Here is a 27,560-nt window from a genome sequence, read left to right as displayed (position 1 = left end):
AGGTACCTGAACTAGATGTCATTGTGTCGGTTGCCCACGCCCCCCGCGATTCCACTACTGCGTCGACATCCCGAACTGAGTTGCATGCCCGCCCACAAACCGCCCGACGACGGCATGCGGCTTCTCTTTGCCATTACTAGGCATTACTACAGTATGGTTTCCATCCCTGGGGTGTTGGGTAAAGCAGAAAGAACAGGCCTGCTCCCGACGCCTCTTTCTCTGTGGTCTCTGGCGCCAGAATGTTGGGAGCGAGCCGAGGATGAATGACGGTGAATTAGCGAACCCCAGACTCTCTCTCGTGGCCCCCTTGCAAACGTGCCGTCGTTGATCCCGCCTGCGCGCCGGTACTTGGGGACTAAACCTCCTTTGGGACGACTTACATGCGACGTTACTTGGCAAGCGGCCGCCCCGGTACTCGTCACCCCGTCACGTCCGCGTCTTCCCAACGACGGCGGCCGCCAGAATCTACCAAAGTCCTTTTGGAAGGTGGAAAAAAAATTCGACAACCAGATGCATGGTCCATTCCATAATACCTATTACACAACCACCCGCGCTAGCGTGCGCTGTGCTGTTCGAAAGTGTGTCTTGGCCACGGGGCAAGTTCGTCCACCCGATGCATACGAGCGGGCCAAAGGAGGAAGACGGCGAGAGAGACCTGGATGATCAACGGTTTCACGACAGAACGTCCCCCGACCCCGAAGATCGCCCGGCTTAGGCTCTCCATCCACAATCCTCCTGAAGATCAGCCTCAAAGTACCGGTCGAAGGGATCGCAACCCAACCCGCACGTGTATCGGCCAGAAGGGTACCAGGCAGCCGAGTAGAAACGACATCACATGGATCTCCACGGCCCCTCTGCATAGAGTGCTGACAAGTAGAGCCTCAGCTCAGGAGTCACCCCGCCAGGGACAACACTGAGGTCAAGACTCGTCGTACCTTCCCATCTCCAACGCTCCTTTTGGTTACCTCTGCGCTGCCGTGGAAGGACTTGGATTCAATATGTTGCGCCGTCGTCGAAATGGGTACATCCACCAAGCATGAGTTACCCCTGCTGCGCTCATCGTTCTAAAGGGTACCTGGTGATGATGGCCACGGCATGTTAGTGATAGTGACACGTTCACATGGCAATTTCATCTGCGCCCAGGCTGAGGACAACGCCCAAGCAAGAAATCTTTCTGCTCAAGAAGTACTCTGTATAGTGTAATTACAAAAGAAAGAAAGAGGGGGCCGCCCGCCGACACCATCATTGCTCGTGTAACTCTGTATCACTAATCGTTCATCACTCATCAACCCCAACCCCTTGAAACCCTTACTAGCACTCGTCGTCAACCTCTGGAGAGTAAGCTGCCTGCATAGCATCATTCCACACCTGGGCGGCGGTAATGTGACGATCGAGACCACATCGCGCCTCCTATGGCGCCGCACCGTCGGCGCCGTCGCACCGTTACTCGATTCTCCAGAACGCCAAACACGCCCTGCGAGACTCGCATACAAAGCGCAACGCAGTCGTGGCGCCAGCCTTGAACGTTTACAGTATCCAGCTCGGCAATAGGGCTCGAACTTGGCTTTCCCCCTCACATCGCCATCACGTCCAAGGCCGTAACAGTAAATCTCCACGCGTAGCAGCTTCAGCCCCCATCGTAGCTGATGCACGAGGGGGCTTGTTACCAAGTGCATTAGGTCATGATCTATGTACCTATTCTCGTTCGTGTGTAACATCCATGTTGTCGTAGGAATGCGCCCTGAACCGATGCCATGCTGCTTCAAATCTCCTTACACCACCTCGCCAACACGTTGTTCAACTTCACCCCGACAGGTATCTCCTCTAGCGCCATGTCGACCTTCCACATCTTCCCTTCCAGCCCGCCGTACCCGGACGCCCGGCCGGTGCCCAGCCCTGCCGGCACCAGCAACCCCAGAGCGACGAGCCGTTCCCACGCCAGCCCCGCGACCCCGCGGCCCCACACCCGCACGCCGCCGCCCATTGCCAGCATGCCCGAGCTCGCCGACTGCACGCGCTGCCGGCCCATTAGCGAGCCGTACTCGTCGTACGCCATCGCAAAATTGACCGTATCCGTGTGCGCCACGATATCGAGCCGCGCTGCTGCGATGAGGAGGCCCAGGTCCAGCTCCGAGAGCGACGGTAGGATGTGCAGCTTGGAGTTTGGCGATGTGAGGGAGACAACGGGACCGGCCTGCGGAGGGATGACGAGGTTGAAAGAATCCGTTGACAGAGATGACAAGGGGAGTATGCATTCGGATAGGAATGCCGAGACGGATTTCGACGTTACGTAGTGGTATTGCAGGAGGTTCTGGAACGATTTCTCCTTGTATAGGACCTGTAGCCGGGTAAGTTGTGGACCTCTTTCATGTTTATAGGACACCTACTTCGATCATCGCCTTCCAGTTGGCATGGAAAGCTTCGTGCCCTGCGACACTCACATCGATACCCTCAACTTCCATGTCATCATCGTCCACAACCAGACCTTGCTTGCACAATTTCCAGTATGCCGGCAAGCTCTTCGGGAGCGACAAGTAGACATAGCGATGGCTGAATCGACTCTTGACACGCTTCTCGAGCATTTCCACGACGTCCATGCGGGTCGTGCAGCCCAGCACCGCAATGGGGGCCTTCCGCGCCTGCGCGATGTCGAATAGGTTATAGAGCAGGGTTTGGCGGGGGTGCGCAGCAAACATGTCGAACTCGTCGATGACGAAGACGACCGCCTGCGAGGTCACGCCTTCTTCCGCCTGAGCCATTTCTGATGGGTGTGAGAGCAGAGCGAGCAGTGAGGCCATGGTGTCGGCGTAATTTGACTGCGGGAGGTGGTTAGCGATGCCCGCTCAGCTAGTTCATTGGTAGGCACTCACCCGAGCATTGCCTGCGTCCTCCGCATCCATCTCCTTGCCTAACTGCCTCCAGATGTCCTTCAGAGCTAGCTTGTCGTCGGTGTGGATAAATCCGTTCAACCTCACCACATGAAACTCTTGCTTGTGCTGCAGAGACATGTCGTCAACAATACTCTCAACGAGCTACTACACGTTAGTCTCAGTCTGTTGCCCGGCGATCTTGTGACATACCGTAGTCTTGCCGCAGCCCCTAGCGCCAATGATGAGCATCGAGTTGCCTTCTCCCGATAGAATCGTCTGCTCGACCAGCTGATGTGCTTTCTCCATGGCTTCATCCTGGTCAATCAGCTTGATTCGTCTGCGCCCGGTACAGCGATCCAGCAACACCCTTTTCAGATTGCTCAGGTGTTGCTGGAAATTAGGTATCTTCACCGCCTCGTCCGCAGCCGTCGCTCGTAATTGTTTCTGCTGGACGCACTCATTGCAGTACCAGTCGCCACGGGGAACTTTGGGAACTTTGTAGCACTTCTGGTGATAAGCCTTGTCGCAGCCATCGCAGAACAGAATCCGGTTCCCCGGCTTGGAGTCGGGTTTTGAGCATATCAGGCAGACGTCTTCGTCCTCTTCTGCGTCTGGCTCCTCCACCTCCTCTCCCTCCTGTTCTTCTTCTTGTGCCTCGGTTTCCTCTTGCGTCAGCTCTTCCTCTACCACCTTCGCAGGCGCTTTTCGTGGCTTTGCAGATTTTGTCACTGCTGTCTCCGCCTCCATGAGTTTCTGCGAAGGATTCCGACCTCTCCCAGACTTGGTCGCAGATTTGATGGGAAGATCTTCGAAGAAAACCTCCTCTGTTTCCTGGGCATTGACCGAGTCGAAGGCAACACTCTTGCTTCTCCTTGGCGTACCATCCCGCTTGGACGGCGTCAAGATGCCTTTCAGGGGCATAGAAATGTTGCGATTCGTTTTTGTGGTGGTCTTCGAACTCACAGCATCTTTTGCCGCTGCGGATGACCTTGCGCGGGACGTCGGGGTGGCTGAACGGCTTGCCAGCTTCTCTTCCTGGACTTCAAGGATCTTTGCGGTTGGGATCCTACGTCTTCCGCTTGACCGTACCTGTGAGGACGACTGCTCTGTCGTAGCAACCTCATCGTCCTGATCCGCCATCTTCTTCGTTATCTGCTGTCGAGACGTCCGTTTTTTAACCGGGTTTCCTGTATCGGTCTTGTTCGTCTCTCCGTTGGCCGCACCAATGCTCTTCCTCTTCGTGGGACTCGTCTTCAGCGCATTCACCTCCTTCGGGCTCGAGCGTAGCTCGTCGTCGGAGCCAGGTATTTCGTATATGTCATCTTCGATGTTGCGATGAGGCGGGATTGGAACTTTGCCGGTCGGTCGGTCTACGCTTCTAACATTTCGGATCCGTTGTGGCGGGTTGTCTTCGGGGGAGTCTGGTACGTCATAGGCCGAGACGGGAGACGATTCTGTCTTGCGGGCAGTTTTCTTGACGGTCGAGGAGTTGGCGCCAAGGTTGGTTTTGGGTGTCGTCGGGGACGAGGCGAGAGGCTTGCCGTTGGCGTCCAACTTTCGCCTTTTGAAAGACCATGGAATTGCAGGCTCTCGAGCTACGGGTGTAGCTCGAGTACGCTTGAGGCTTTCGTTACTGCCGTCAGGACCCATACTCGAGGTCAATCGCGGGCGCAAGAGGTCGAAATCAGGTAAGCCCGGCGGAAAACGAAGGAAGCTTTCGTTTGCACGTCTCAGGGGAGACGGATGAATAGTCCAGTAGCTCCAAGCTGCCAAGGTCACTAGGGAATTTTGGATAGTTGCAAGGGTCCAACGCGTTAACTGAGGTTGAGCGCGCTGTACCCTTGCCGGCATGGTCCAAGCGCCCAGCACCGGTTGCCGTGCCGACCACCATGATACTGGACACGACTTAGGTCCAGGGGCACACCTCCCCACAGGTGTTGTCGGCCGGAAGCACCAGAACACGGTCTTAGCCCGAGCTCCGGATCCAGACTTTAACTTTGAAGCTCACTGAAAAGCTATTGGAGAATCATGATGCTCAAAAAAAATGGATGCGTTTTTGCCATTCTGCTCAAAAATTATCGCGGTCATAACTTATGCCTGATGCTGCCTAACGCCTGCAATGAAAACCGATTCCTACAATCCAAGTCTTGCTCCCCTGCAAGAATATACAAGCCTTTGCTAAGCCTTCTTAGTAGCCGTTCCACCCTGCCTACTGATATCCTCATGAGCGCGTTCGCATGTGTATCCAACACAGCTGTCAACCAACCACAGAAAAGTAACAACGCCAAGTCTGGACGACTCTCAAATCAAGTCTTTGCTCATCTCGTAAGACCAGCCGCCTTCTCTGCGCAACTTGTCGCGAGCTGCGAGATCCTTTCTGATTTCGTCTTCTGTCAGACGATCCGATCCACTCCAGTTAGCACTCGACGTTCGCGCGCGGAACTTGTGCCACCTCTCCTTGTTGCTGAACACTTCCTCCATATTGAGGGCACGTGGGGGTCCGAAAACTTCCTTGGGATCAATAGTCTCCTGCCGCATCAGGGCACGTCTCAAGTCGGGAGAATCGGCCCAGGGCGCCACGCCGAAGTGTGAGTCTTCCTCGTCTTCGTCTTCGTCCGTGTCGATTTCGGGCAGTTCAATCTTCTCACCATCCTGGAAACGAGGCGATGACCTTGTGGCCTTCGCGGTCGACTTGGTGCTCGCAGTGCCCATGGGCCGTGCCGGTGTCTTGTGGGCTGGGCCAGCGGGATTGGGGTTAGGAGCAAATGGGATATGCCCTTGGGCGAACTGGTTCATGTCCACTTGCTTGGCCGACTTGATTGTGCTGTGGTGTTGAGCGGTAACAGTAGACTTGAAAAGGTCCCTGGATGCACTCGGCGGTGCGTTGGTATAGCCGTACATCGACTTGGTAGGCATCTCCTGCTGTTTCATATTAGCCAGTGCAGCAAGTGACCCGTCCGTTGCGCGACATACCTTCTTGAAGCCGACTGATGGCGGACGAACAGGAGGCCCCTTGATATTGGGTGGTTGGATGTCCATGTCAAGCTCATCAGCGAAGTCGTCGCTTGTGCGACGGCGCTTGGCTTCCTTGGACTGGTAGGCTGGGCCGTTGCGGGGAGGAGGGTTGCGCGAGCTCGTCTCCTCCCTGCCGTCTTGCGGAAGCGGCCTCTTGGAGCCAGGCTTAGAGGCATTCGAAAGAACAGCATTGACTGGTCGATCCTCTTGAGATCGAGAGGCAGCGGAGTTCATGCGAGAAGGTGGTCGAGGAGGCTGGCCATCGCTGCGCTGGCTTGCAGTGTAGTCGGGAGGGCCATTTGGCTGGGATCGCACAGCAGGGGGTGGTGCTCGAGTCTGCTTGGCACGCTCAATGGCTGCCTGTCTTTGTGCGTTCTTTTTCGCCTCGGCATCCCTCTCCCTTTGTCTCTCTGCTTCCTGTCGCCTCTGCGATTCCTGTTTGCGCTCCTCCTCCTGAATAGCAGCGCGCTTGCGTTCCAGCTCGAGCTTGGCATCTCTCTTTCTCTGGGCTTCCCGCTCCTCTTGTTCCTTCCGCTTGGCGGCAAGCTCAAGCGCTTTGGGTCGGCCATTGGAAGAAACAGAGCTCTTCAGGCTTGCCAGGGATTGCTTGCTATGCGAACCTGGTTGACTGGTCTTGGACTTAACCGACGAGCCAAGAGTGTCTTGGAGACCAGAGGACAGAGTGCTGGTCGAGGGGTGGTACTGCGAGTGTTGCGAGCCGGTGTTAACACGAATGACGGTAGGCGCTTGCTTGACCTTGCTAGGTGCCTCCTTTGTTGGTTTCGTCGGGCGACGGAGTTCTCTGGGTCTCGCTGTCTGGCTCGGACCAACAGACCGAGGTGCGGAGGGCGGCGGCATCGGGGTCGGCGCTTCGGTCATTTCCACGTCCGGCTTCTCTAACTGCGAAGCCTGCGCCGAGGCTTCGACGTCGCCCTGGTTCTTGGCCTTGCGGGGGCTAGTTCTGGTGGGCTTGGGCGCCTCTTTTGGTGCCGGCGTTCGAGCAGGTCTCTCCATCTCCTTCTCCTGTTCCTTTTCGGACGCTGCCTCCTTCTGTGCGGCAATCCTCTTCTCCATAGCAGCAATCTTCTCCTGTTCCTTGCTGAAAGTTCGAGCCTTTTCACGCTCCTCTGCACGAGCCTTGTCCAGCTTGCTCATCTGGTCAGCCATCAGTTTGGCTTCTTTCTCCTTGCGTTTGTCCTCCTTTTCCTTCTCGACAGAAGCCCTTGTTCGACGTGCGACAGGCTTTTCAGGGCTTCCCAGACTGGTAAGCGTCTGTGCATCGGCTGCGATGCGCTTGGAAAGATCAGGGTACAACGGCTCAGCGGGGGCTTGCTGGGGCGCGATTGACTCTGTGGATGGACCAGAGTGAAGACCAAACCGAGTAGTGGATGGTGACATGAGCGACGATTTGCCCTCAGCGCTGATTGCCGCGCTGCTCGCAAGAAGACCCTTTGAGCTCTTCAGAATAGAAGACAGCTTGTTCTTCACTTGCTTCAGCGGGCTGTCCCGGAAGCTTCGCGTAGGCGACTGAGGAGTCTCCGGATGTCCGTCTTCTAGCACCGCTGACAGTGGGTTAGAAACGGAGACGTGTTTCTTGGCGGGCGACAAGTCTTCAACCATTTTGCCCTTCGACAGATCGGGCAAGACGGAAACGGATGCAGATTTGCCATGGCCGAAGACACTAGTGGTACGCTCAGGAATGACAGGGGCACGCTTCGGTGAGCCAGATCGGCCAGGTGATTGCCGCTGCTTGGGCAGGCCAAACTCAGGGCCGCTGATGGTATCAGCCCCATCGATGCCTTCCATGACGTCTGCAGTATGGCTCTTAGACAAGTGCGGGCGTGGGCTGGACTGGGGCGTGTCCTTTGCAGGAACGGGCGGTGCAATCCAGTCATCTTCTTCCTCCTCATCTTCGGGGAATGCTCCAGGAGTTGGCGGTGCGGCTGATTTCTTCGTTGGCGATGCTGTCTTGACTTCTGCTGCGGGTTGAGGTGCACTGGCTTGAGCAAGTTGTTGGGCAACCGCGGAGCTTGGGATCGATTTCGAAGGTCTGCTTGCATTCGGCTGAGATTTGCCAAGCAAATTGATCTGGTCTTGGAGTCTCTGAGTATATGTCTTGTTGTGGTTAGAGGCGTAGCTGTCGCTCTCTTTCGTCGCCTCGGTTGAGTCGTCGACATTCATTTCGTCGTCGTTGCCTTCCTCATCATCTGAAGCTCCAAGCAGCTCAATATTGTTTCCCAAACTCTTGCCTTCGGTTTGTCTACTATAGTAACTCTGGCGGTGGTTATCCAGATGGCTGGTTCTGGAAACGCGAGCCCCGATGCTCTTGTTCTTCAGGGGCTCTCTAGCGGGAAGCGAAGCAAAGTTGAGACTGCTCTTCCTAACTGGTCGGATCGGGCTCGACTCGTCGGATGGGGAGCGCGTATCTTCATCCATGTGCACATCCACGTCGTCTTGTGAATTAGCCATGGGTGTAGGTTCGCGCACAGGGGACGGAGAACCCCTAGGCGAGAGCGAAGGGGACGGGGACGCCTGTTTAGCCGGAGAACGCTTCATAGGCGATGCCTTCGTGGGCGATGCGACCTTCGCAGAGCGAGGTTCAGGAGAAGCTACTGGGGATGAAGGAGTCTTCGCACGCTTAGACGAGCTGTGAGGTGTCGATGAGGCTCCCGAGGCGGGTGATGGGGCCTCTTCGGTTATATCTCTCATGACTCTTGTCGTCTGCTCTTCCTTGGCAGTCTGGAAGGTGACTTCAGGTGATCGCATAGTCCTCGTCACGGTCGGGCTTTGAGGCGCGTTTTGTTCGGCTGTGGCGTCGAATGCTACATGTCCGGTACGTCCTGTGGTCTTGGGTGGGCTAGATCGTGGCTCTCCGATTTCTGTCTCCTCCTCGATGAGGTCAACGTCCATATCGTCGTCGACATCGTCTACGTTGTCAACGTCCTGGCTGCCATAGTATCCGGAATCGGCTAGGGCAACGGGCTGTTTCGAAACCGGTCTAGGCGAGGGGGCAGCTTTGTGCGGCGAAATGTTCCTGTTGACCAAAGGAGACGACGTCGATTGTGCAGGGTTGACCTTGGGGGTGGTGCGAGCAAGTTGTTGCGTGAAGGCGTTTGGCGCGCCATTGGGCGTTGAAGAAAACACATCCGACAGTGGCTACAGGCTGTTAGCAAAAGAGCGGTATGCGTGGAGATTGGGCACCTTACGACACGGGGCTCGCCGTTGTCGGCCTTACGCGCTGTTCGCGGCGTCTTGCTGCGAAGCTTACCGGGAGTCTTGAAAATCTCGGCAACGTTGCTATTCATTCGGTTAGCAGAAGACCCATAGCTGGCGGCAGGGCCGAACATACATCTCGTTCTCATTGAAGATGCCAGCCATGTGCTCGTTGAGCCAGTCGAATTCGTTTCTCGCGGCGAACGAGAACTCCTCAGCCTCAGCCTGGACAATGCTCAGAGCCGTCGTCCTTTCTTCGTTGATCCATGACGCAGAGCCGACAGGCACACGCGTTCCTCGTATCGTCGCCATCGTGAGGGGTAGAGTCGCGACGCGAGCAAGAGAGTCGCTGTGAAGGTAAGAGAAAATGCTAGCTGGTCATCGAAGCCGAAACGGTAGTCAAAAGGGCGTGGCAAGGTGGTTGCTTGAGAAGAAGAGGGAGGTTAGTAAAAAGTGGGAAGCACACAAAAGCTGTATGGATGTGCAATGGTGTTGATGGACCTGGGTTTGAATTGCGTTGCGAACCGATTGTTTTGGTCGAGTCCGCATTCGGCTTAGCGCAACCAAAGCCCGTGGGGCTGCCCTGGCTGGGGCAATGACAGTCGCGCTTGTGGGAGACTCGCTGTTGACTGCCACCGATAAGAGCGTTATCGGGGCGGCAGGGCGGGAGGGCCCCCCTACCTCAGGAATCGAGAAGGGGGGTCAAGTGGAAACGCGACCGATCGAAAGTAAACAAAAAGTCCTTGACACCGACAACAGTCCTCAGCAACACCATCGCCAACCACTAACTACTGCAGCATGAGGGTCATAGAAGTTATTATAGACGTATGCGATCCGATTTCCTCAGCAAACTTGCCTTTGCTAACTGATCCCAGGGCTTCAAGTCGTATGCCGTGCGGACGGTGATTTCGGGATGGTAAACAAACACTGCTTCAGCCGAGAGGGGACCGGTAGCTCACACAACACAGGGACGAAACTTTCAACTCGATCACCGGCCTCAACGGTTCCGGCAAGTCCAACATTCTGGACGCCATCTGCTTCGTTTTGGGTATCACCAATATGACGACAGTTCGAGCGCAAAACCTCCAGGTGCGGAAGCCTTGGTCTCGGATTCTCTGCTGGTCTGGTGGACGTTGACGCTGATGCTATTCTTAACAGGACCTCATCTACAAGCGCGGCCAAGCCGGTGTCACGAAAGCGAGCGTTACGATTGTTTTCGACAACAGAGATAAGAAGAAGTCACCCATCGGCTTTGAAGAGTATGCGACCATCAGTGTAACTCGACAGATCGTCCTGGGCGGCACGTCCAAATACCTCATCAATGGACACCGCGCACAGCAACAAACAGTACAAAATCTCTTCCAGTCCGTTCAGCTCAACATCAACAACCCCAACTTCCTCATCATGCAGGGCCGAATCACGAAGGTCCTGAACATGAAGCCTGTCGAGATTCTGGCCATGATCGAGGAAGCTGCAGGAACACGAATGTTCGAGGACAGGAGAGATAAAGCGCTCAAGACGATGGCCAAGAAGGAGATGAAACTCCAGGAGATCACAGAACTGCTTCAGGACGAAATCGAGCCCAAACTCGAAAAGCTCCGGACAGAGAAGCGCGCTTTCCTCGATTTCCAACAAACACAAAACGACCTCGAACGCCTTACAAGGGTCGTTGTCGCGCACGACTACGTCCGCTGTCAGGAGAAGCTGGCGCAGTCTGCAGCAGACTTGGAGGGCAAGAAGCAACGACAAAAAGATCTTGAGGAGTCGGCGGCACGGCTAAAGAGCGAAATTTCCCATCTCGAAGAGGACGTCAAACGAGTCCGCGCACAACGCGACAAGGAACTGAAGAAGGGGGGGAAGGCACAGGGTCTTGAGGACGCTGTGAAGAAGCATTCGAACGAGCTTGTCAGACTCGCCACCGTCATGGATCTGAAGAAATCCAGCATGGCCGAAGAAAAAGAAAAGAAGACGGCCGTGGAGAAGAACGTGTCCGAATTGGAAGCGACATTGCAAGAAAAGACCCAAGCTTTTGAAGAAATCAAGGCTAGGTTCGACGCTGCCAAGGAAGATCTGGAAAAGCAAAGTCAAGAAGCCGAATCCAAGGAGGAACTCTTGCAAACACTGCAGACTGGTGTCGCTTCCAAGGACGGTCAAGAAAGCGGTTACCAAGGCCAGCTTCAAGACGCGAGGAACCGCGCAACAGCTGCTGTTACTGAACAGGAGCAGGCGAAAATGAAGATTGCCCATCTCGAAAAGCGCATCAAGGAGGAAGAGCCACGTGCCAAGAAGGCAAAGGCACAAAACGCCGATCTTCTGAAGGACCTTGAAGGTCTGAGGTCACAAGCTCAGAAGCTCGAGAAAGAGCTGGGCAGACTGGGCTTTGAGCCCGGCCAGGAGGAGCAGCTGTACCAGAAGCAGTCATCTTTGCAACAGCAAATCCGAGGCCTTCGCCAAGAGGCGGACGGGCTAAAGCGCAAGGTTGCCAATATCGACTTTAACTACGCGGACCCCACCCCCAACTTCGACAGGTCCAAGGTCAAGGGGTTGGTTGCTCAGCTGTTCACTTTGGACAAGGAGAACACACAAGCAGGCACCGCCCTCGAAATCTGCGCTGGTGGCCGTCTCTACAACGTTGTAGTTGATACTGAAGTTACTGGTACCCAGTTGCTTCAGGGAGGAAAGCTTCGCAAGCGTGTTACGATTATTCCCTTGAACAAGATTGCAGCTTTCAAGGCTTCAGCCCAGACCATCGCGACCGCGCAGAGAATTGCCCCAGGGAAAGTCGACCTGGCACTGTCCCTCGTGGGTTACGACCATGAGGTGTCTGCGGCCATGGAGTACGTCTTCGGCAATACGCTCATCTGCGCCGATGCGGACACAGCGAAAAAGGTGACCTTCGACCCCAACGTGAGAATGAGGAGTATCACCCTGGAGGGCGATGCTTATGATCCCTCTGGTACTCTGTCGGGCGGTAGCTCTCCCAACTCTAGTGGCGTCCTAGTCACCCTGCAGAAGCTTAACGACATCACTCGCCAACTCAAGGAGGCCGAAGCTTCTCTGCACCAACTTCAGCTCACTATCGCGAGCGAGAAGTCCAAGCTTGACCACGCGCGCAAGATCAAGCAGGAGCTTGATTTGAAGAGCCACGAGATCAAGCTTGCTGAGGAGCAAATCAGCGGCAACTCGTCGTCGTCCATCATCCAAGAGGTGGAGAACATGAAGGAGACTATTGCTCAACTCAAGACAGACACTGCGACAGCGAAAAAGAGACACGCCGAGGCCACTGCTGACGTGAAGCGGATTGAGAAAGACATGAAGGACTTCGACAACAACAAGGACGCGAAGCTTGTGGAGCTCCAGAAGTCATTGGACAAGCTGAGGGCCAACCTCACAAAGAACTCCGCCTCAGTAAAGGTTCTTCAAAAGGAGGTGCAAGGTGCGCAACTTGACTCTGAGCAAGTCTCGGGCGACCTGTCTGCGGCCCGCGAGCAGTTGCAAGAAGTCGAAGTGGCCATCAAGGCTCAGCAGCAAGATATTGAAGATCTTGTCAAGCAGCAGAGCAGTCTCCAGGAGACGCTCGATGGTGTCCAGGCCGAGCTTGATGACGAACGCGCCAAGCTGCACGGGTTCGATGACGAACTCCACGCACTTGAGGACGCCACTCGGTCCAAGAATGCTCGCATCGCCGAGGAGAGCCTCGAAATGCAGAAACTTGGCCACCAAGTCGAGAGGTTCCACAAGGAGCAGCAGTCGGCCGTCCAGACGGTGGCTCATATGGAGAAGGAGCACGAGTGGATCGCTGACGAGAAGGAGAACTTTGGCCGTACAGGCACGCCGTACGACTTCAAGGGCCAGAACATTGGCGAGTGCAAATCGACGCTCCGCAACTTGACGGACCGATTCCAGGGCATGAAGAAGAAAATCAACCCCAAGGTTATGAACATGATCGAGAGCGTCGAGAAGAAGGAGGTTTCGCTCAAGCATATGATGAAGACGGTCATCCGCGACAAGCGCAAGATCGAGGAGACCATCATCAGCTTGGATGACTACAAGAAGAAGGCCCTCCAAGAGACGTGGGAGAAGGTCAACGGCGACTTTGGCCAGATCTTCAACGAGCTCCTGCCTGGCAGTTTCGCCAAGCTGGATCCTCCCGAAGGCAAGACCATCAGCGAAGGTCTTGAAGTCAAGGTCTCTCTTGGCAAGGTGTGGAAGCAGAGTTTGACTGAGCTCTCTGGTGGACAAAGGTAAGAACCCATATACCCCTTTTAAATGGTTGATTAGAGAACTGACATATGTGGTACAGATCCCTCATCGCTCTCTCCCTCATCATGGCTCTCCTGCAGTTCAAACCGGCGCCAATGTACATTCTTGACGAGGTCGATGCTGCCCTGGACTTGTCCCACACGCAAAATATTGGTCGCCTGATCAAGACGCGCTTCAAGGGCTCGCAGTTTATCGTCGTGTCCCTAAAGGACGGCATGTTCCAGAACGCCAACCGTATCTTCCGGACCCGCTTCAGCGAGGGAACCAGTATGGTTCAAGCGTTGACACCCGCTGATCTGAAGTAAAACATCTTTGGCTCACTGGCTTGACTTGGCGATGGTGTCTTGGTCTCAGATGATCAAGACACTAATCCGGTATGCGACATAATGAATGACGATGATGGGATCCTTCCGTTTCTGCTTGTCATTGAGCGTCTTTTTCTTAGGCTGTACATGAAAGAAGGGCGGCATCCGCGGAGGGGTTTGTGTGTTGAATACCACTGAGACGAACTGTTCGGTGTCGTTTTGTTTCTGCGGTGGGTTCGGATGGGTTCTTACGGAAACGAACCGGTACTTTGGGAGTAACGGCATGATATCTAACGGAGGCTCAAGTGTGATAATGATGATTCGATTTTTCGTGTTCTATACACTGCACCGCCGTCCTCATTTTCCTCTGATCTTGGATGTGCTTCCCATCTCAGTCTATGCATTCTAAGCCTGTAACCATTCCTCGTACATCAAGACCATCAACGCCATCAGCCCAACCACTGAACCTGGAAATGACTTCACTGCTTAATGTAGACGTGCTCACCGCGCTCCAGCACCTCGACAGCCATGCCGACCTCGAGCCAGGCCTGCATATACTCGACGCGGTCGGTGCCTTCGAACAGGGGGACCATCTGCATGCCCAGGCACCCCATGCGCGGGGCGCCTTCGTCGACGTCGCGGAGCTTACGGAGGGACCTGTCCGGCTCGACGCCGTGGCGGGCGCCGGTGACCGGGTCGACGTTGGGCATTTTGCAACTTTTACGGATTAGTTGATATTACCAAAAGGGATGCAAAGGTGGTTCTATCGCGGGCCTCAAGAAACCACCCCACCCTTCTGTACCCGCTTGGCGGTTTGAAGATGGGACGAGGAAAGGGGAGGGGAGCTTACCGAACTGTGCGGCACGAGACCTGGAACTTTGTAGGCGCGGTGACCTTGGACGTGCCTTGGGTGAACTTGACCGACTTCCACGACTCTTCGTCGTATGCTGGGGCACCGGAGACTGTTCGATCCCGTTAGCCAGGCCGACTCTTGAACATGGTTTGCTGCCGGGAAGAGCACGCCCAGACAGGGGCTCGGGAGGGCGGGACAGCCTTACCAATGATGTTGGACCGGAACCTCCTGACGTCGAGGTGTTGGAGCTCCTCGTCCTTGGGCACCTGGGCGTCGAAGTCCTGGAGGCTGCTCATGTTCATGAGGTGCAGCGGATACTATCGTCCACCCTTTTTGTCAGTCCAACGCTCTCTCCGGGCTTCGCGTCCGGCACAGCCGAGAAAGAGACTAACCGCGTCCTGGAACCCGACAACGGGCTGATACCCCGCCTCCTCCCTGGTGGGCGCACACCGGTACACCTCCCTCAGCTTCCCCGGATCGACGCGGAACAGCGCCAGCTTGTTGCTCACGCTCAGGTACCGGCTCAGCTCCTCGGGGAGCTCCTTCTCCATGTTCAACGCAGGGACCATCTCCTTCCACACCCTCACGTCCTCGCGCGTGTACCCGCGGTCCTCAATCTCCTTGTCGGTGGGGAACTCCACCGGCAGCAGCACCTCCATCTCCGGCTCCCCGCGCCACCCGTCCCGGATCTTGGCCGCGACCCACTGCATGGTGCCCTTCCAGCCGGGCTCGCGCCAGGGGAAGCGCAGCACGATCCACGCGTCGCTGCTCTTCTCGAGGAACACAGTGCTCTTGGTGGCGTCGGGGACGTAGACGTCCACCTTGACCGTCGCCAGCTGGGGGAACTGCCGCTGCGTGACAAACTCCCACGAGTGCGTGTCCCGGCCGTCCCCGGCGCCGCCGCCGTCGCTCGACACGGGGAACGGGGACTTGAGCTGCGCAAAGGTGTACAGCCTGTCGAACTCGAGGCCCGTGGGGAGGAGCTTGCTCCGCGTGACCTCGATGCCGCGGCACGACTTGATGGGGTACACGCAGAGCGCCTTGACCTTGGCGGCGCCGGCGGCGTCGGTCCCCGTCTTCTGCTGCTCGGCGGCAGAGGACTGGTCCCGGAGGCTGCTCTTGGGCGGGGCCACGCCGAGCTTGGAGTGCGTTGCTAGCAGAGCGTCGCTGGTCGTGGCCGGGATCGGCGGGAACAGATAGAGAACCGGGAGGAGGAAGCAGATGACCGTGGCCAAGGGCAGGAAGTAGAAGCCGAAGCTCAGGCGGGCCGGCTCGCCCAGGGCGGACGCCGATATGTTGGCCGCCTCCATTACGGTTAGTGATTCTCTCCTCTCGTGTTGCAGGCTTGGCCGCTCCAATTGCTCGTGGTTATCGATGGCGGTGTATCAGTGTCATGTGAGTTCTTCCGGTCTCCTTGGTTTCGTGCAGTATCGCTTGCTCCCTTGTTTGTTTTGTAAGACAGAAGGGGGTGAAATTGTACGGAATGCGGCCCCGAGGGTTTGTCTTCAACCACCGAATTTCAATGCACGCAGTATCTTGTTTAGTCGGTGACGGTTCACAACTTCCACTCATGGTACGATATGAGCATCAACACCATTCCATTTCTCTCGAGCAATGTGGCCGTTGACACGACGGCTGAAACTTCCCCTTCGTCCCTTCCTGCAGAATCCTGGACCCCTATGGTCCGGGCGCATGCTTCGCAAGCTTACACGTGATATATCATGTGACTCGTGTTGATTAGTCATTTGTACCTTTCGACGGTTTCGCGCTGGTCTGTGCTTGAAACGAAGCTTGGCAGAGGGAATTTCGGTCCAAATCCCGCCAACTAATTTCACAACCTTGGACGTGGGTGGCGGTGAGCGGCGACTGGTAGAGGAGCTTCGGTTGTCTACTCAAAACGAACAGGGGAATAGCAGCGATCTCCTTTGCAACAAAAAGCGGAATGATGACACCAAGACCTCAAGCCAGAACCGCCCCAAGCTCAGGGCCACACGTAGATGATCGTCGGCCCCCCTCGCCTGTTGGTCCAACATCTCCGTTCACCTCCACGCCGGCTCTTACCTTACGTCCGTACGCGCAGCCTGTGATGTGCAGTGACATATCTCTAGCGGCGAACACAGTCACTTGGTCTCTCTTCCCCCGTTGGCTCGTGCCTTGCATGGCTGACCAATCGCGCTCCCCTGGCCCGTGAAGAATGGGCCCGGGGGTGTATCCAATGTCGACTCAGTCGGGAATCGGGAGGCAGCAAAAACGGGATGCCGTTGTTAGTCAGGACAATAGGTAACAACACCAGGACGCACCCACCTTGGGGGTAAGGCGTGGGGACCGAACAAGTTCGTCCGACAAACCCTACGCGTGCAGCAAGCGAATCGAGGTATCAAACCATTCAGCCGCTGCTCCGTGCTGGCTTGTCGTCCTAACTGACGTAGCAAGAGTAGCTGTAACCTCTTTGTGAGATGTTTGCGCAAGTCAGAGGAAGAACAGCTCCGGTTGCGACAGCCTCGCGCCCCTTGAAGAGCTGGTCGTGCCGTTGCGCCGGTGGACGTGCGCAGTTTGCGTGTGTGAAAGCCTCTCGGTTTGATCGCAGTGTCGCAGCAAGCTTACGAGCATAGTCCGTTCTCTTGTAGCATTCCATAGGGAGTATCCCGCATAATTCCCGAAAGGAACCTCAAGCCGGTAGCGCTGCAACATCAGAGAGGCTAAATGATGTCGTTGACGCCAGTTGCGATTGGACGCTCAGGGTCAGAGTAGCATTCCTTGTCGGATCAGACGGTTCGAAGGCGGGTTGTCCCTCAGACTGGGCGAAGGCAGTTTGAGGCTGCATGTATCCAGTCTCCTGGGATCAGCCAGACAAGGACTGGTTTAATCACATTCTGGATCAAACCCCTGAGCCTTCCAGCACTGCGTTTTTAATGTGAGTTTGTTCTTGAATGACGCGCCATCGTCAGCAAGCTAGTGTGTACTACTGCCTCGGAAACAAGCCTCGGTTGTCGTTTGATGAGCGCGGTCCATTTCATATGGCAAAGGTAAAGATGCCTGGACCTTCCAAAACCCAATAGACGTACCCAGGTTGCGTTTTGAGTTGGATATTTACTCCAACAAAATACTCCATCACCTGGCTCGCGGTAGTGGCAGCGTTGGTATCAGCCACTTTGAGAGGTTCTTGTGGGCTCGGCAGATCGGTCGCGTCGCATTGCCCCAGACTGCATATGGAAAAGAGCACGAAACATTTTGCAACTTCCATGTAAAAGAGAAAGCATCTGGGATTCTGGAGGCAGTGGAAGGAGAGCATAGGAAAGCGTCGACGAGACTATAGTGCTAGGGAGGAGTAATGAATTATGCCGCATGTGCACCTATACTAGTGACTTCCACGCCGGATGTTGCCCTGCCGTAGGCTGCGGTGCGAAGATCAAGATGCCACAAAGACTGCAACCGTGACTTTGGTCACGGAACCCCCAGACTCGGGCCTCCAAAAGTCCTTAAAATCGGGCATGGAGTGCGAGGCCGAGTTGGAGAATGCGACCAAGGGTAGTCCACTATAGACCACGTTTGCCACTTGGATAAAGAACAAGGTAGAAGTGCATGAAGCCAACATGGTCACAGATGAGAGGCAATGTTATCGGAATTCGAGCTCTCCAAGATTCCCATACAGCCAGGTCAAATGACAGATCAAAAAACTCGACCCATCGAGAATGGCACCTTGATTGTGATGTACCAAAGAGCCCCTTGTCAGAATCCCCTGAACATGGATCAGAAACATTTACTTGTACCGTTGGTCAAGGTTGAGCGATTTCCTTAGTAAATGAGGAAAACGAGCGGCGCGCAAAGGGCTGCTTGGAGAACGCGAGATATGATGAGCGTGGTACTCCTAGCTTTACAGACCAGGCTGTACACCATCCTTGAGTATTATGGTGGCAGTGACTTGTCTTCGAATATGTTTCGATGTTTTGATGTTTCGAGGACGAGTACAATGTTTTCTTGTAACGAGGTAGACTTCTCTTAAATTATAGGAATGATACCATGTCCGAACATTTGTCGATTTGTTGCACCAGCCGTCAGCCCTTGACGTCAAATTTAATTTTCATCTGCAGTCATGTATGGAGGAAGCCCAAAATTCAAAGCCAGCCCTGGCCGCTTGCTCCGTCAAATAACCATGGTTTCTTGTCTTGTATGGCATCGAGTCGTTCCATTGATCCGTCTGATGCGTTCATGTAGCGAACCCGTGGAGACACCAGACTCGCGAACACACGCCCGCTTAGCCAGCCACAGCGGAACGGTAGGGCCTATTGTTAGACTCAGCTGAGGTATAGAGTACTTCGTGTTACCTTGAAGCCAAAGATGAGCCGTTTTTGCCCCACTGCGGAAGGGATGGAAAAGACCAAGAGACGACACGAGGCCGCGGCGTCAACTAGGGACAGACTTGTGTCTTCGCGCGCTCTTCCTAAGCCCTGGCTAGCCAATCTTTGGACGGATGCCAAGCATTCTAGCCACGTCGTTGTCCACGCTAGCTTTCTAACAAGAAGCCTCTGCAGGTCATCGAGCGTTTGCAGCTTTCGATCATATGCAGGCCCGGTTGCCAGGGCGAGGTTTTTTTGATTTTTTGAGAGGCGCCTTTAACGTACAGTCTGAATGAGTAAGACTCGAGTGGCTTTGCAAGTCCACGACGTAATGTGTGCGATTATGCAATGCGACTGCTGCCAGCACGGCCAGGCATGTTCCCCAAGGTTATTTGGCGGTCGACCGAGGTCCGCTCTTGTCGCCCTCGCGGGTAGCAGTAGAGGAGCCCACCAGCAAACAGACAGGGTCTCGTCATTTCTTCATTGGTTGGGTTGTTGACGTCAGGCTTCTTGAATTAGCACCAAGCAGGTTTCTAACCTTGGGTGATGGTTTCATTGGTAAGGTAGCCATGGGCTTTGGCAGGCGCCTTGACAAATTGTCAACCACTGATGAAGTTGACCATCCATAGCAAGCCATGTAACCATTCGCGACGGGCAGACTCAATGCCGCGCTGCCGTCAGGTACAGCGGTATTTGGTACTACCAGCCTCTCGCGGTCAGTTCATCCGATAAGCGTTAATCTCAAATAAGCAACACATTGCTCGGCGCGTCGAATGAGGAGGTGCTCCACCAACCCGTTACCGCTGAACGGCCGCGGCCAAGAAGACTCAACGCGCCGCAGCCAGGTCTAACGGCCGTCATCCATCCTGAAATAGAAGGCTTCCGTGTACCACGTTTCCCAAGTTTGGCTCTGGATGATTATCTCGTTATTGCGGTATGCTCCTGCGCCGAGAAATCGCAGGATGGTGGCGAAGGTACCTTGTCGATTATAATCCTCATCTTGTTAGTGTTTGAGCTCTGGGTATCCAGTCGCGCAGCAAACCTGGACCCCGACCCCCCCCCCCCCCCCCAATTCAATGTAAGACCGAAAGTAGAATGACTTTGGGGCTCAAGTGGGTAATTGGGGGCCGCGGCAGCCGTAACTTGGGTATTGCCTGGTTGAGGCTTTGGTGCGTTTTCCTGAGGTGATTTGTTGGCCCTCTACAGGGCATATCCCCCTTCTCACGGATGAATGCATCCCGTCCTCAAACTGGAGCGTCGATCAGCTCAGAGGGAACAAGCTTGCGGCAGCAACAGACGCAAGAGGGTCGACGAAATGACGCCACGCTAGCGTGGGCGGGCGGTTCCCTACTGTCTGTGACTTTGAACCGGGCGACTGGGGCATCTTGGTAGCAGGTCCTTGGGGCCTCTTGATGAGGGTTTGAATGAGGCCGTCAATGTCCAAGGCCTCGAGGCCAACATGTTGACGATCCAGTCTGTAAACATGGTCCATGACCCAAGATCCTGGCCAGACGCCATGACCGCCTGGCGGGGTCGGGAAAAGCAATGAAGGAAAAGTTGCGAGACGCAAAGAGGCTCCAAGGTTCAAGCCTGCCCACCTGTCCCTTTGTCTCGGGGCGTGTCTTGCCATGAGAGATTTCTAGCCCTGCACCGGTAGCAGATGGTTCGCGACATGCAGAGTTCGTCAATGGCTTTCTAATATGCAGCGTTCGCGTTTCAATGGCCATATCCGTTCATATGCTGAGATACGGTACGCGGTTAGCGGTGAGAGAAAGCTGCGAGACGATGGCGGTTTTGCAGCGAATCCTGATCGCCTACAATGACCACATCTGGTGGGTTTCCGACCACAACTCATTCGCCGTCGCAGATGATGGGGTTCGACGACTCGACTCGGTGGGCCATGTCCTGCTATAGCATGCCGTTTGTTGGTATTAAAGCAAACTGCATGGATTGTCTGCTTCAGACAGCTCCGAAGCAGGCAATCGTGCCACGAGTCCACGACTCGCCTTGCTTGGGTATAGCAAAAATGCGGTGCAGTATCCAGCGTCCAAAATGCGGGCAAGACGGCCTACCATGTGCGAGACCGAGTTCTGCATGCGCCCGAACGACTGGATGCCCGTATTCGAGCCTTCGTTGCCACCTGGAAGAAGGAAGTTGACAGGATGCTGCGTTCTAGAAGCCGGGCCGCCGGTGACAGCCACGGGCGAAGTCAGAGGGATAAAAAAGCAACGAGGCACATTGGGCTTTCACAAACAGTGAACAGGGACAAATGGGACGCTGCAACCCGTCCGGAGGACGAGTTTGTCAAACGCACAGTCGGTGAGGGGGAGAGTGCAAGGCGCTACAAAGTCTATCTCAGCTCTGCTGAACCGCGGCCCCAATTTGTTGTCAAGACCCATGGCGTTAACCGTTTGTGGCCATGGGCGCACAGAGCGCAGTCTGCTTCAACCTCGAAGATGAGGAGGCGAAGTTACGTGATGCGAGGCGGGTAGGAGTTTGGGCCGTCATGCAATAAGGCTGACACGTATCCCGGTGCTGTAATACGAGGGGGTAGGTAGGTAATCCAGCTAATTCAGGGCCTCTCTAGCCGAGTCAATCCCTCGGAAGGTACCGCGTCCGCCGCTTGCCGGCTGTGCTGTTGTCACGCTGGTGTTGTTGTCGCCACACTCGTCGTCGGGGGGTTTCATTAGATATCGCAGCGACGCAAGAGTGAAGACGCAGTGAGGTGTACCGGTATCGCATGGCAGCACGCTGCAGCAGCTGAGGGTAAGTTACAGGACGCTATTTGCAGCCCCAACCCGGAAAGGACGAATGAGACAAGTGAGCTAAAGTACTCGGCCACCTGCCTCCACACTAGCCAGGCAAGGTGTCATCGGTCACTGTTTTGGGTTGCCAGCTGCCAGGGCGGCGAAGGAAGACGAAATGTGACCGTTTCGTCCCATATGCATGTACACACTGCAGGCAAGCTGCCCACGAATATACATAGAGGATTGCATATGCACGCAGGAGGCGGCAGGCGTTGGTAAGAAGAGCAGGGAAGGGAAAAGAAACGGCAGATATGACGAAGAAAAAAAAGAAGTAGAAGAAAAAAGAGAAAAACCCAGGTCAAGCAGGGGTGTCTCTACGCAGCACTTCGATCGGCCTGGGCCGCTGAAAACCATTGGATCGGGTCATTGGAGGTTAAATTCATACCGCAGCCCGCAAAGTAGCATATCCCGGCCCATGCCGAAAAAAAAGTGACTGGCGGGGCTGTACTGTACACTAGGTATGTACTGTATTGTATGTAAACTAGGTGTGGGCGGAAAGGAGGGAACTTGGAACCTGGGACTTGGAACGAGAGGCAAGAGAGGACAGACTCGGCGCGAGAAGGGCGCGAGGAGGAAATGCGCTGGCCTGGCTCTTCTCGCCTTACCTCAGCATTTCAACAAAAAAAAACTAGATGCTCTGCAAACCTCGGTGCTCCTTGCCTGAGCTCAATCTTTCACAGCAGGTGAATGCGGGGCTGGGTCCTCGTGCAAGGTTGGACGTTGTAACGTGTGCGTTCTGTGCTGAAGAGTTGTGGACGTTGAGGACATGTCGCCCCAAGACGGATACGTAGGTATAGCCGGAACGACTTCATGACCTGGACAACATGTTTACTGCATGGCAAGGTGAACCCAAATGCAAGACAATGTGTCTTATAGACTGGGGGGGGGGGGGCTGATGCCGGTGGCTGCGCAGTGGGAGAGGGATGATTCAGGAAGGTCCAACAGAAGACCACTGCGCACTCGATTCCTTGGCCTTGCTATCCATCGATGGAGGTACCCAGAACCAACTCACCTTGAGTCCCCAACTGTTGCAAACTTGGTTCGACCCAAACGCTACCATACAGTAGAAACACACGCTCGTTGGATGGGACTCGTCCACACTTGCTGCGGCACTTTGTGCAAATCCCTAGTGTTATGTATTGTCGGATCTTGCCTTCCTGCACTGCCGGAGACCTGACGCTCTCCAAACCCCTCCCCCTCCCACTCCAAAAAAAAAAAAAAAAAGAAAGAAAAAAAAAGAGATTGAGGTGCGTCCTACCCCCACGCTGATTGGTGTACAGGTAGCTAGAGTGCCAGATCCAGAGAAATCGACCCCGGTGACAGTGCCATCAAGGACCCGGCCACGCTGGGATCGGGATCCTAACAGCTGGTTGTGTTACGGCTGTACGGATAGCGTACCGCACATAGTAAGGCAGGTGTGGAAAAAGCGCCTTTCCTAAACGGTACACTGGAGAGGAGGGGGAAGTAGGTAGTACGCGTGCCGTGGCCGCCGCCTGCTTTGCAAAAGGCCCCGACGCCGACGGCACCGTGGGGACCGAGCCGTGGGAAGGTGGACCCGGCCCGTCCAGTTTTTTGACTCCTGCTGTTTCGAGGCTTGATCATCATCAGGAGCGCGCCTCCTTGCAACTTGCATTACATAACAAGTCTTTTCCAACTTTGTTCATCTCTCGCCCACGTGACTCTCATGCAAGCCATGCTTTAAAGTCTCCAACACACCAACACACACACACGGGTGAGGGAAGAATGGGCTGTCTACATGGTAGACATTTGTGCCTTCTCCCCAGTCCGAACATGGACAGCCATGTCAAACGACATAGCAGCACAAGACACATTATTCGCGACGCTGTCGGATCTCAAGATTCGGTCCACGCTCTCCGTCTCCGTTACCACGTCGACGAATCGATCAATGGGCAATCCATCCTTTTCATCCCGTCTAATTTCTGCTTCTCCATCTCCATCTCCGCCACTTTTCTCCTCCGCCCAAACTTCTCCCTTGTCGTGCACGACAGCATTGGCTGCATATCTATATACCTAGTACTAATGCAGGCTCATCTTCCGCACTAAACAAGCCCTGTCAGATGGAGTCCCTTTCATAGCGTCCACTTCATGCTTTTTTCCTATATTACCTATGTACCTGCGAGGGGGGACGTATTGCGGAGCAGAGACCGACTTTGCTCTCTGCCGCTCATCCTGGCATGGGACGATGTTGCTCTGCTTGCATGCTAGGATTGATGATCGGTGCCCACCCAGTCCCATCATGGAAGCATCAATTGGCCCGGACCGCTAACAGGGCCCTCCCTGCCCTCATCTGTCCTGGGCCGAATGCAAGCCTGGATCGTCGACTCCTGCACACCTTGACACCTGCTTTTGGCTGATGCAGCGGCCCCCGAACAACCGTCCATGGTACCCATTTGGCGGAATTTGTCTGAATCCAACCAGATACCGACTGCAGAGCCAGCCACCGTCAATCTCTGGCCCCTAGACCGATTCGTCTAGCATGACCGGTAGCCAATGCATCGGTGCTCCTTTGGGACGGGACAAGGGAAATTCACCAGCTTCCTCGAGCTGGCCGAGGGGCACAGGGGAGAAGGGGGGCGGCGGATGGGCGACACGTCCAGGCACAGGACTCTATCCCCATCTCTTGCCAGCTTACCTCACCTCAGGACTCGGGCTTTCTTTTTCTCAAGTCGACCGCAGCGGCAACGTACCGGATCGCTCTCCTTGTGTGCATCTGTGGTCGACGCCGCCAGGCCCCCGATTCCGCGGACTCCCGTTCTCCACCCGCGCGCGACATGTCACCGAGCGCAGGCACAGACACACAAAGGCACGGCCACTAGATGCAGTAGCAACAGATGACGGCGGCTGCGGCAGCGACTTGGACTCATTTCTCGTCCCATCCAAAGGACCGGCCGCCTTTTTTAAGCATGGGCGCTAGCGGCATCAGGTTCCCAGAGCCAAGAAAGCTAGATTATGCTGCTGTGGCTCTCCCTCCCTCGTCCTCTGTCCTCTTCTCCTCTCTGCCCCACCCCTACCACACTCCCCGGCCCCATGTCTGTGCTTCCGCTCCAACGACACCCCTTCACTACTCCAACTGCACCAGCAAGACCAGACCTGAGCCCCCCCAAGAGCTGGAAGTGGGTGTGGAGTGAGGTGTGGTTAAGGTGGGTGAGGGGTGTTGGCCTCATCAGTGTCTCCCTGTTCCTCCTCCACCAAGCCCGTGGCCCCACGCCCCGACAGCCTGGGAACATGGAAAGCCTCCACGAGTGCCTGGCTGGCCCCTTTTCCTCGCTCTGCACGCCACCTTACCTCAGGCCGCTTCGCCCCCCAAGCTGCAAGTACAGCTACGCCGTGAAATATTCACAACAACAAAAGTTGCTAATGAAGCCAAGGTCCAGTCCGCACATACTTTTCTTCCCACCACGATATATGCCCTGGGGCGCGCACACACGCGGTTGTTTCGAACAGGCCGAGCTCACTCCGGACGGCGGTCCACGGGTCCACGGGAGCTTCCCTTCATCAATCTCCGCAGTCTTAGACAGGACCAGTTCCACATTGTTTAAGAGTGACCTCTGGATCTAAGCTAATAGGTCTAGATTTTTGACTCGACGCCCAGGCTTGGACAAGTTCCGCGCTAGAGTTGCATGGAAGAACGCGCATACGGGGCTCCAAACTGCCAGACGACTACTGTCACCGTTCAACACATTTGCGCTGCATATCAAATCTGCGCGGACGGACTTGGTTAGGAACGCGGGTTTCACAGGATGGGCCTGACGGCGATGTATGCGAGTTAGGCCATACTATTCAGCTAGTGAGGGCGCCGCCGTTCACTTATCCATATCAGCATCAGGGCTGCTATCCGTTGTATGCCCAGCTGTCACGGCTTGTCTGTCACGGAATCCCAGACCAGAACCTCAGATCAACAATAGGAACCTTCTCATCGTTTCCAGCTAGTCTAGCGTTGATCAAACCTCAACCAGCGACTGTTGACAGGGTCTTGACTGTCGACTTTTCTGCCAACCCCGGCAAGCCCAGTCCCAGCTTTGCCCCCCACCAGCAGCCTGGGCGCTTGCTTTGGCTCGTTACATCACCTTGGACGGAAGACCCATGTCTCACAGTATTCACTGGTGCTTATCTGTGCCTCTATTTTTCCCTTTCATCAGACTTTGACGTCCAGCTTCTGCTCCAGGGTCACGTACACACACACAAACACACACACACATACACACACACACACGCGCCTGTAGAGAGGCTGGTGGCTCTAACTTGAGGGGTGAGTCGAGCCTGGCTTCAGTCGTCACTGACCTGACGATCTATTCTCTTTCTCCCATGCTAAGACTTTGGGTAGACGGCCAACCGAAACCAAGCACGCGCCGGTTATTCGAGCCGTTTAGGCTTGGGACAGCCAGCCGTTGCCACGTTCATCAATCTGTGCGGGTGGTGACTGGACTCCATGTCACGCTGGGGCAGCCTTCTTCAAAGTGTCTACCACGCTTCATCCACCCCAGTTCTCACGCGCCATCCCGGAACCTTAATCGACCTAGGGCCGCCTTTCCAAACCGCTTTTCCCGAGGCTAGGGAACCACCAGCAGCACCTTGAACTCGCAAGGGTGACTGCGCCAAAAACCCCTTCACCCCGCGCCACCAGCCTCTTTATCACTTTTCAGGACTACCATTTCCATCCCAGCCTATTCGTCAGGTCGCAATCACCACTGAGGACTGCTTGTTCTGTTCGCAATACCGCGCTGTCGCCAAGTCACGCACTTCAGTCACTTTTACAGCTACCCGTTTGGCTCTCACTCACCAGCACCATACCACCACCGCCAAGGGCGAGCTTCTTCTGGATACCGCATTCCGCAAACCTTCTTGTAACGCAGACGATATACCCACATGCCCGAGTAGTTTCGTCCCATTCCTGGACTCACCTATCGGCCTTGAGTCTTCGGACCTGACCTTGCCTATCTGCTCGAACGTACTCAGCGACCCTGTCTCTCAACATTTGCGCCTCATCGGACCCAAGTGAGTGTAACCACGATATATCGACGTATACCAACCTGCTGTTTTCTGTTTTCATTCTCTTTTCACGACGAAGGACAAGAATTGTCATTGGCTCGTACTTGGGACTGATCCCATACCAGTTGATGCTCCGATCAAATCCCCTTGGCTCCGATTTACCTCTGGCCAACCAGAATCGGCCATCTTCTCCTTACCAGCCTTCAAGGGCGCTCGAATCCAACCGGGGTTGTCTTGGACACAAAGGCTAGACACCACCACCTCATCATCTCCTTGCGAGTCTCGACTTCCCTTCCTAGCGTAGTACTTACCAGGAGCCCCCGCCATAACGCCAATCCCGTCAGCAGATCACCAAAGCGCGGGCTGCGATACCCGCTCTCCAGTTAATTCAGCTACATTGTGGCCGTCCAGGAGCCCCACTACAATCATCACCACCCGCCGTATGAGCCGTCGAAGGAACAGTTGTGGCTCTAGATGACCTAGACCCTCTTCAGGGCAGCACAGCTCACCCTCCTGGTTCTCCAAAACAAGGAGCGGTTGATCTCCCTTCCACCGCGGTTCACAACCCCCCCCCCCCCAAGGACAGCCCCATTTCAACTTATGCTGGGCTAGCAGCTGCTCTTCTCCCACGTCCAATCCTCCGCAAGTCTACTGAACTGGAGTCACTGTTTCGAAGAAATAACATCCATGCCCTGGACCAAAAATAACCAGCTCACCAACAGAAGTTCTCGATCTGGTCCACCTAATCGGGCTCTTAAGACCCAATACTCGGACGGATCTTTCGACAGACGTCTGCGTCTTCGACTACTGGGTTTCATTCCCTAACGACACTCAGGCTCATTGCACGTTCATCCTCCTCAGGCCGGACACAGTTTGGATCTCTTCAC

The 27,560-nt window shown here is 55.2% G+C and overlaps 4 protein-coding genes across 4 annotated transcripts; 1 reads left to right on the top strand and 3 right to left on the bottom strand.

Annotated features, from left to right (window-relative positions):
* Positions 1 to 1,762: 1,762 nt before the first annotated feature.
* Positions 1,763 to 4,520, bottom strand: ColSpa_08862 (origin recognition complex subunit 4; the record flags this gene model as incomplete). The annotated part of the gene is made up of 4 exons (XM_049275074.1): positions 1,763 to 2,338; positions 2,388 to 2,816; positions 2,871 to 3,032; positions 3,081 to 4,520. 4 exons carry the CDS (start codon positions 4,518 to 4,520, stop codon positions 1,763 to 1,765), a joined length of 2,607 nt encoding a protein of 868 aa, XP_049131031.1.
* A 651-nt stretch (positions 4,521 to 5,171) lies between these two features.
* Positions 5,172 to 9,410, bottom strand: ColSpa_08861 (inner centromere protein-related protein pic1; the record flags this gene model as incomplete). Its single annotated transcript, XM_049275073.1, has 3 exons — positions 5,172 to 9,041; positions 9,092 to 9,182; positions 9,235 to 9,410. 3 exons carry the CDS (start codon positions 9,408 to 9,410, stop codon positions 5,172 to 5,174), a joined length of 4,137 nt encoding a protein of 1,378 aa, XP_049131030.1.
* Positions 9,411 to 9,896: 486 nt separating this feature from the next.
* ColSpa_08860 (structural maintenance of chromosomes protein 4) lies at positions 9,897 to 13,666 on the top strand (the record flags this gene model as incomplete). Its single annotated transcript, XM_049275072.1, has 5 exons — positions 9,897 to 9,923; positions 9,974 to 10,014; positions 10,067 to 10,187; positions 10,257 to 13,342; positions 13,402 to 13,666. The coding sequence occupies 5 exons, from the start codon at positions 9,897 to 9,899 to the stop codon at positions 13,664 to 13,666; spliced, it is 3,540 nt and encodes a 1,179-aa protein (XP_049131029.1).
* Positions 13,667 to 14,145: 479 nt separating this feature from the next.
* Positions 14,146 to 15,829, bottom strand: ColSpa_08859 (mitochondrial amidoxime reducing component 2; the record flags this gene model as incomplete). Its single annotated transcript, XM_049275071.1, has 4 exons — positions 14,146 to 14,383; positions 14,517 to 14,613; positions 14,725 to 14,836; positions 14,912 to 15,829. The coding sequence occupies 4 exons, from the start codon at positions 15,827 to 15,829 to the stop codon at positions 14,146 to 14,148; spliced, it is 1,365 nt and encodes a 454-aa protein (XP_049131028.1).
* Positions 15,830 to 27,560: the final 11,731 nt, after the last annotated feature.

Source organism: Colletotrichum spaethianum (assembly GCF_022836535.1).
Source record: "Colletotrichum spaethianum MAFF 239500 DNA, contig24, whole genome shotgun sequence".
In the NCBI taxonomy this organism is placed as follows: Eukaryota; Fungi; Ascomycota; class Sordariomycetes; order Glomerellales; family Glomerellaceae; genus Colletotrichum; species Colletotrichum spaethianum.
This window is presented reverse-complemented; position numbering and strand designations above follow the sequence as displayed.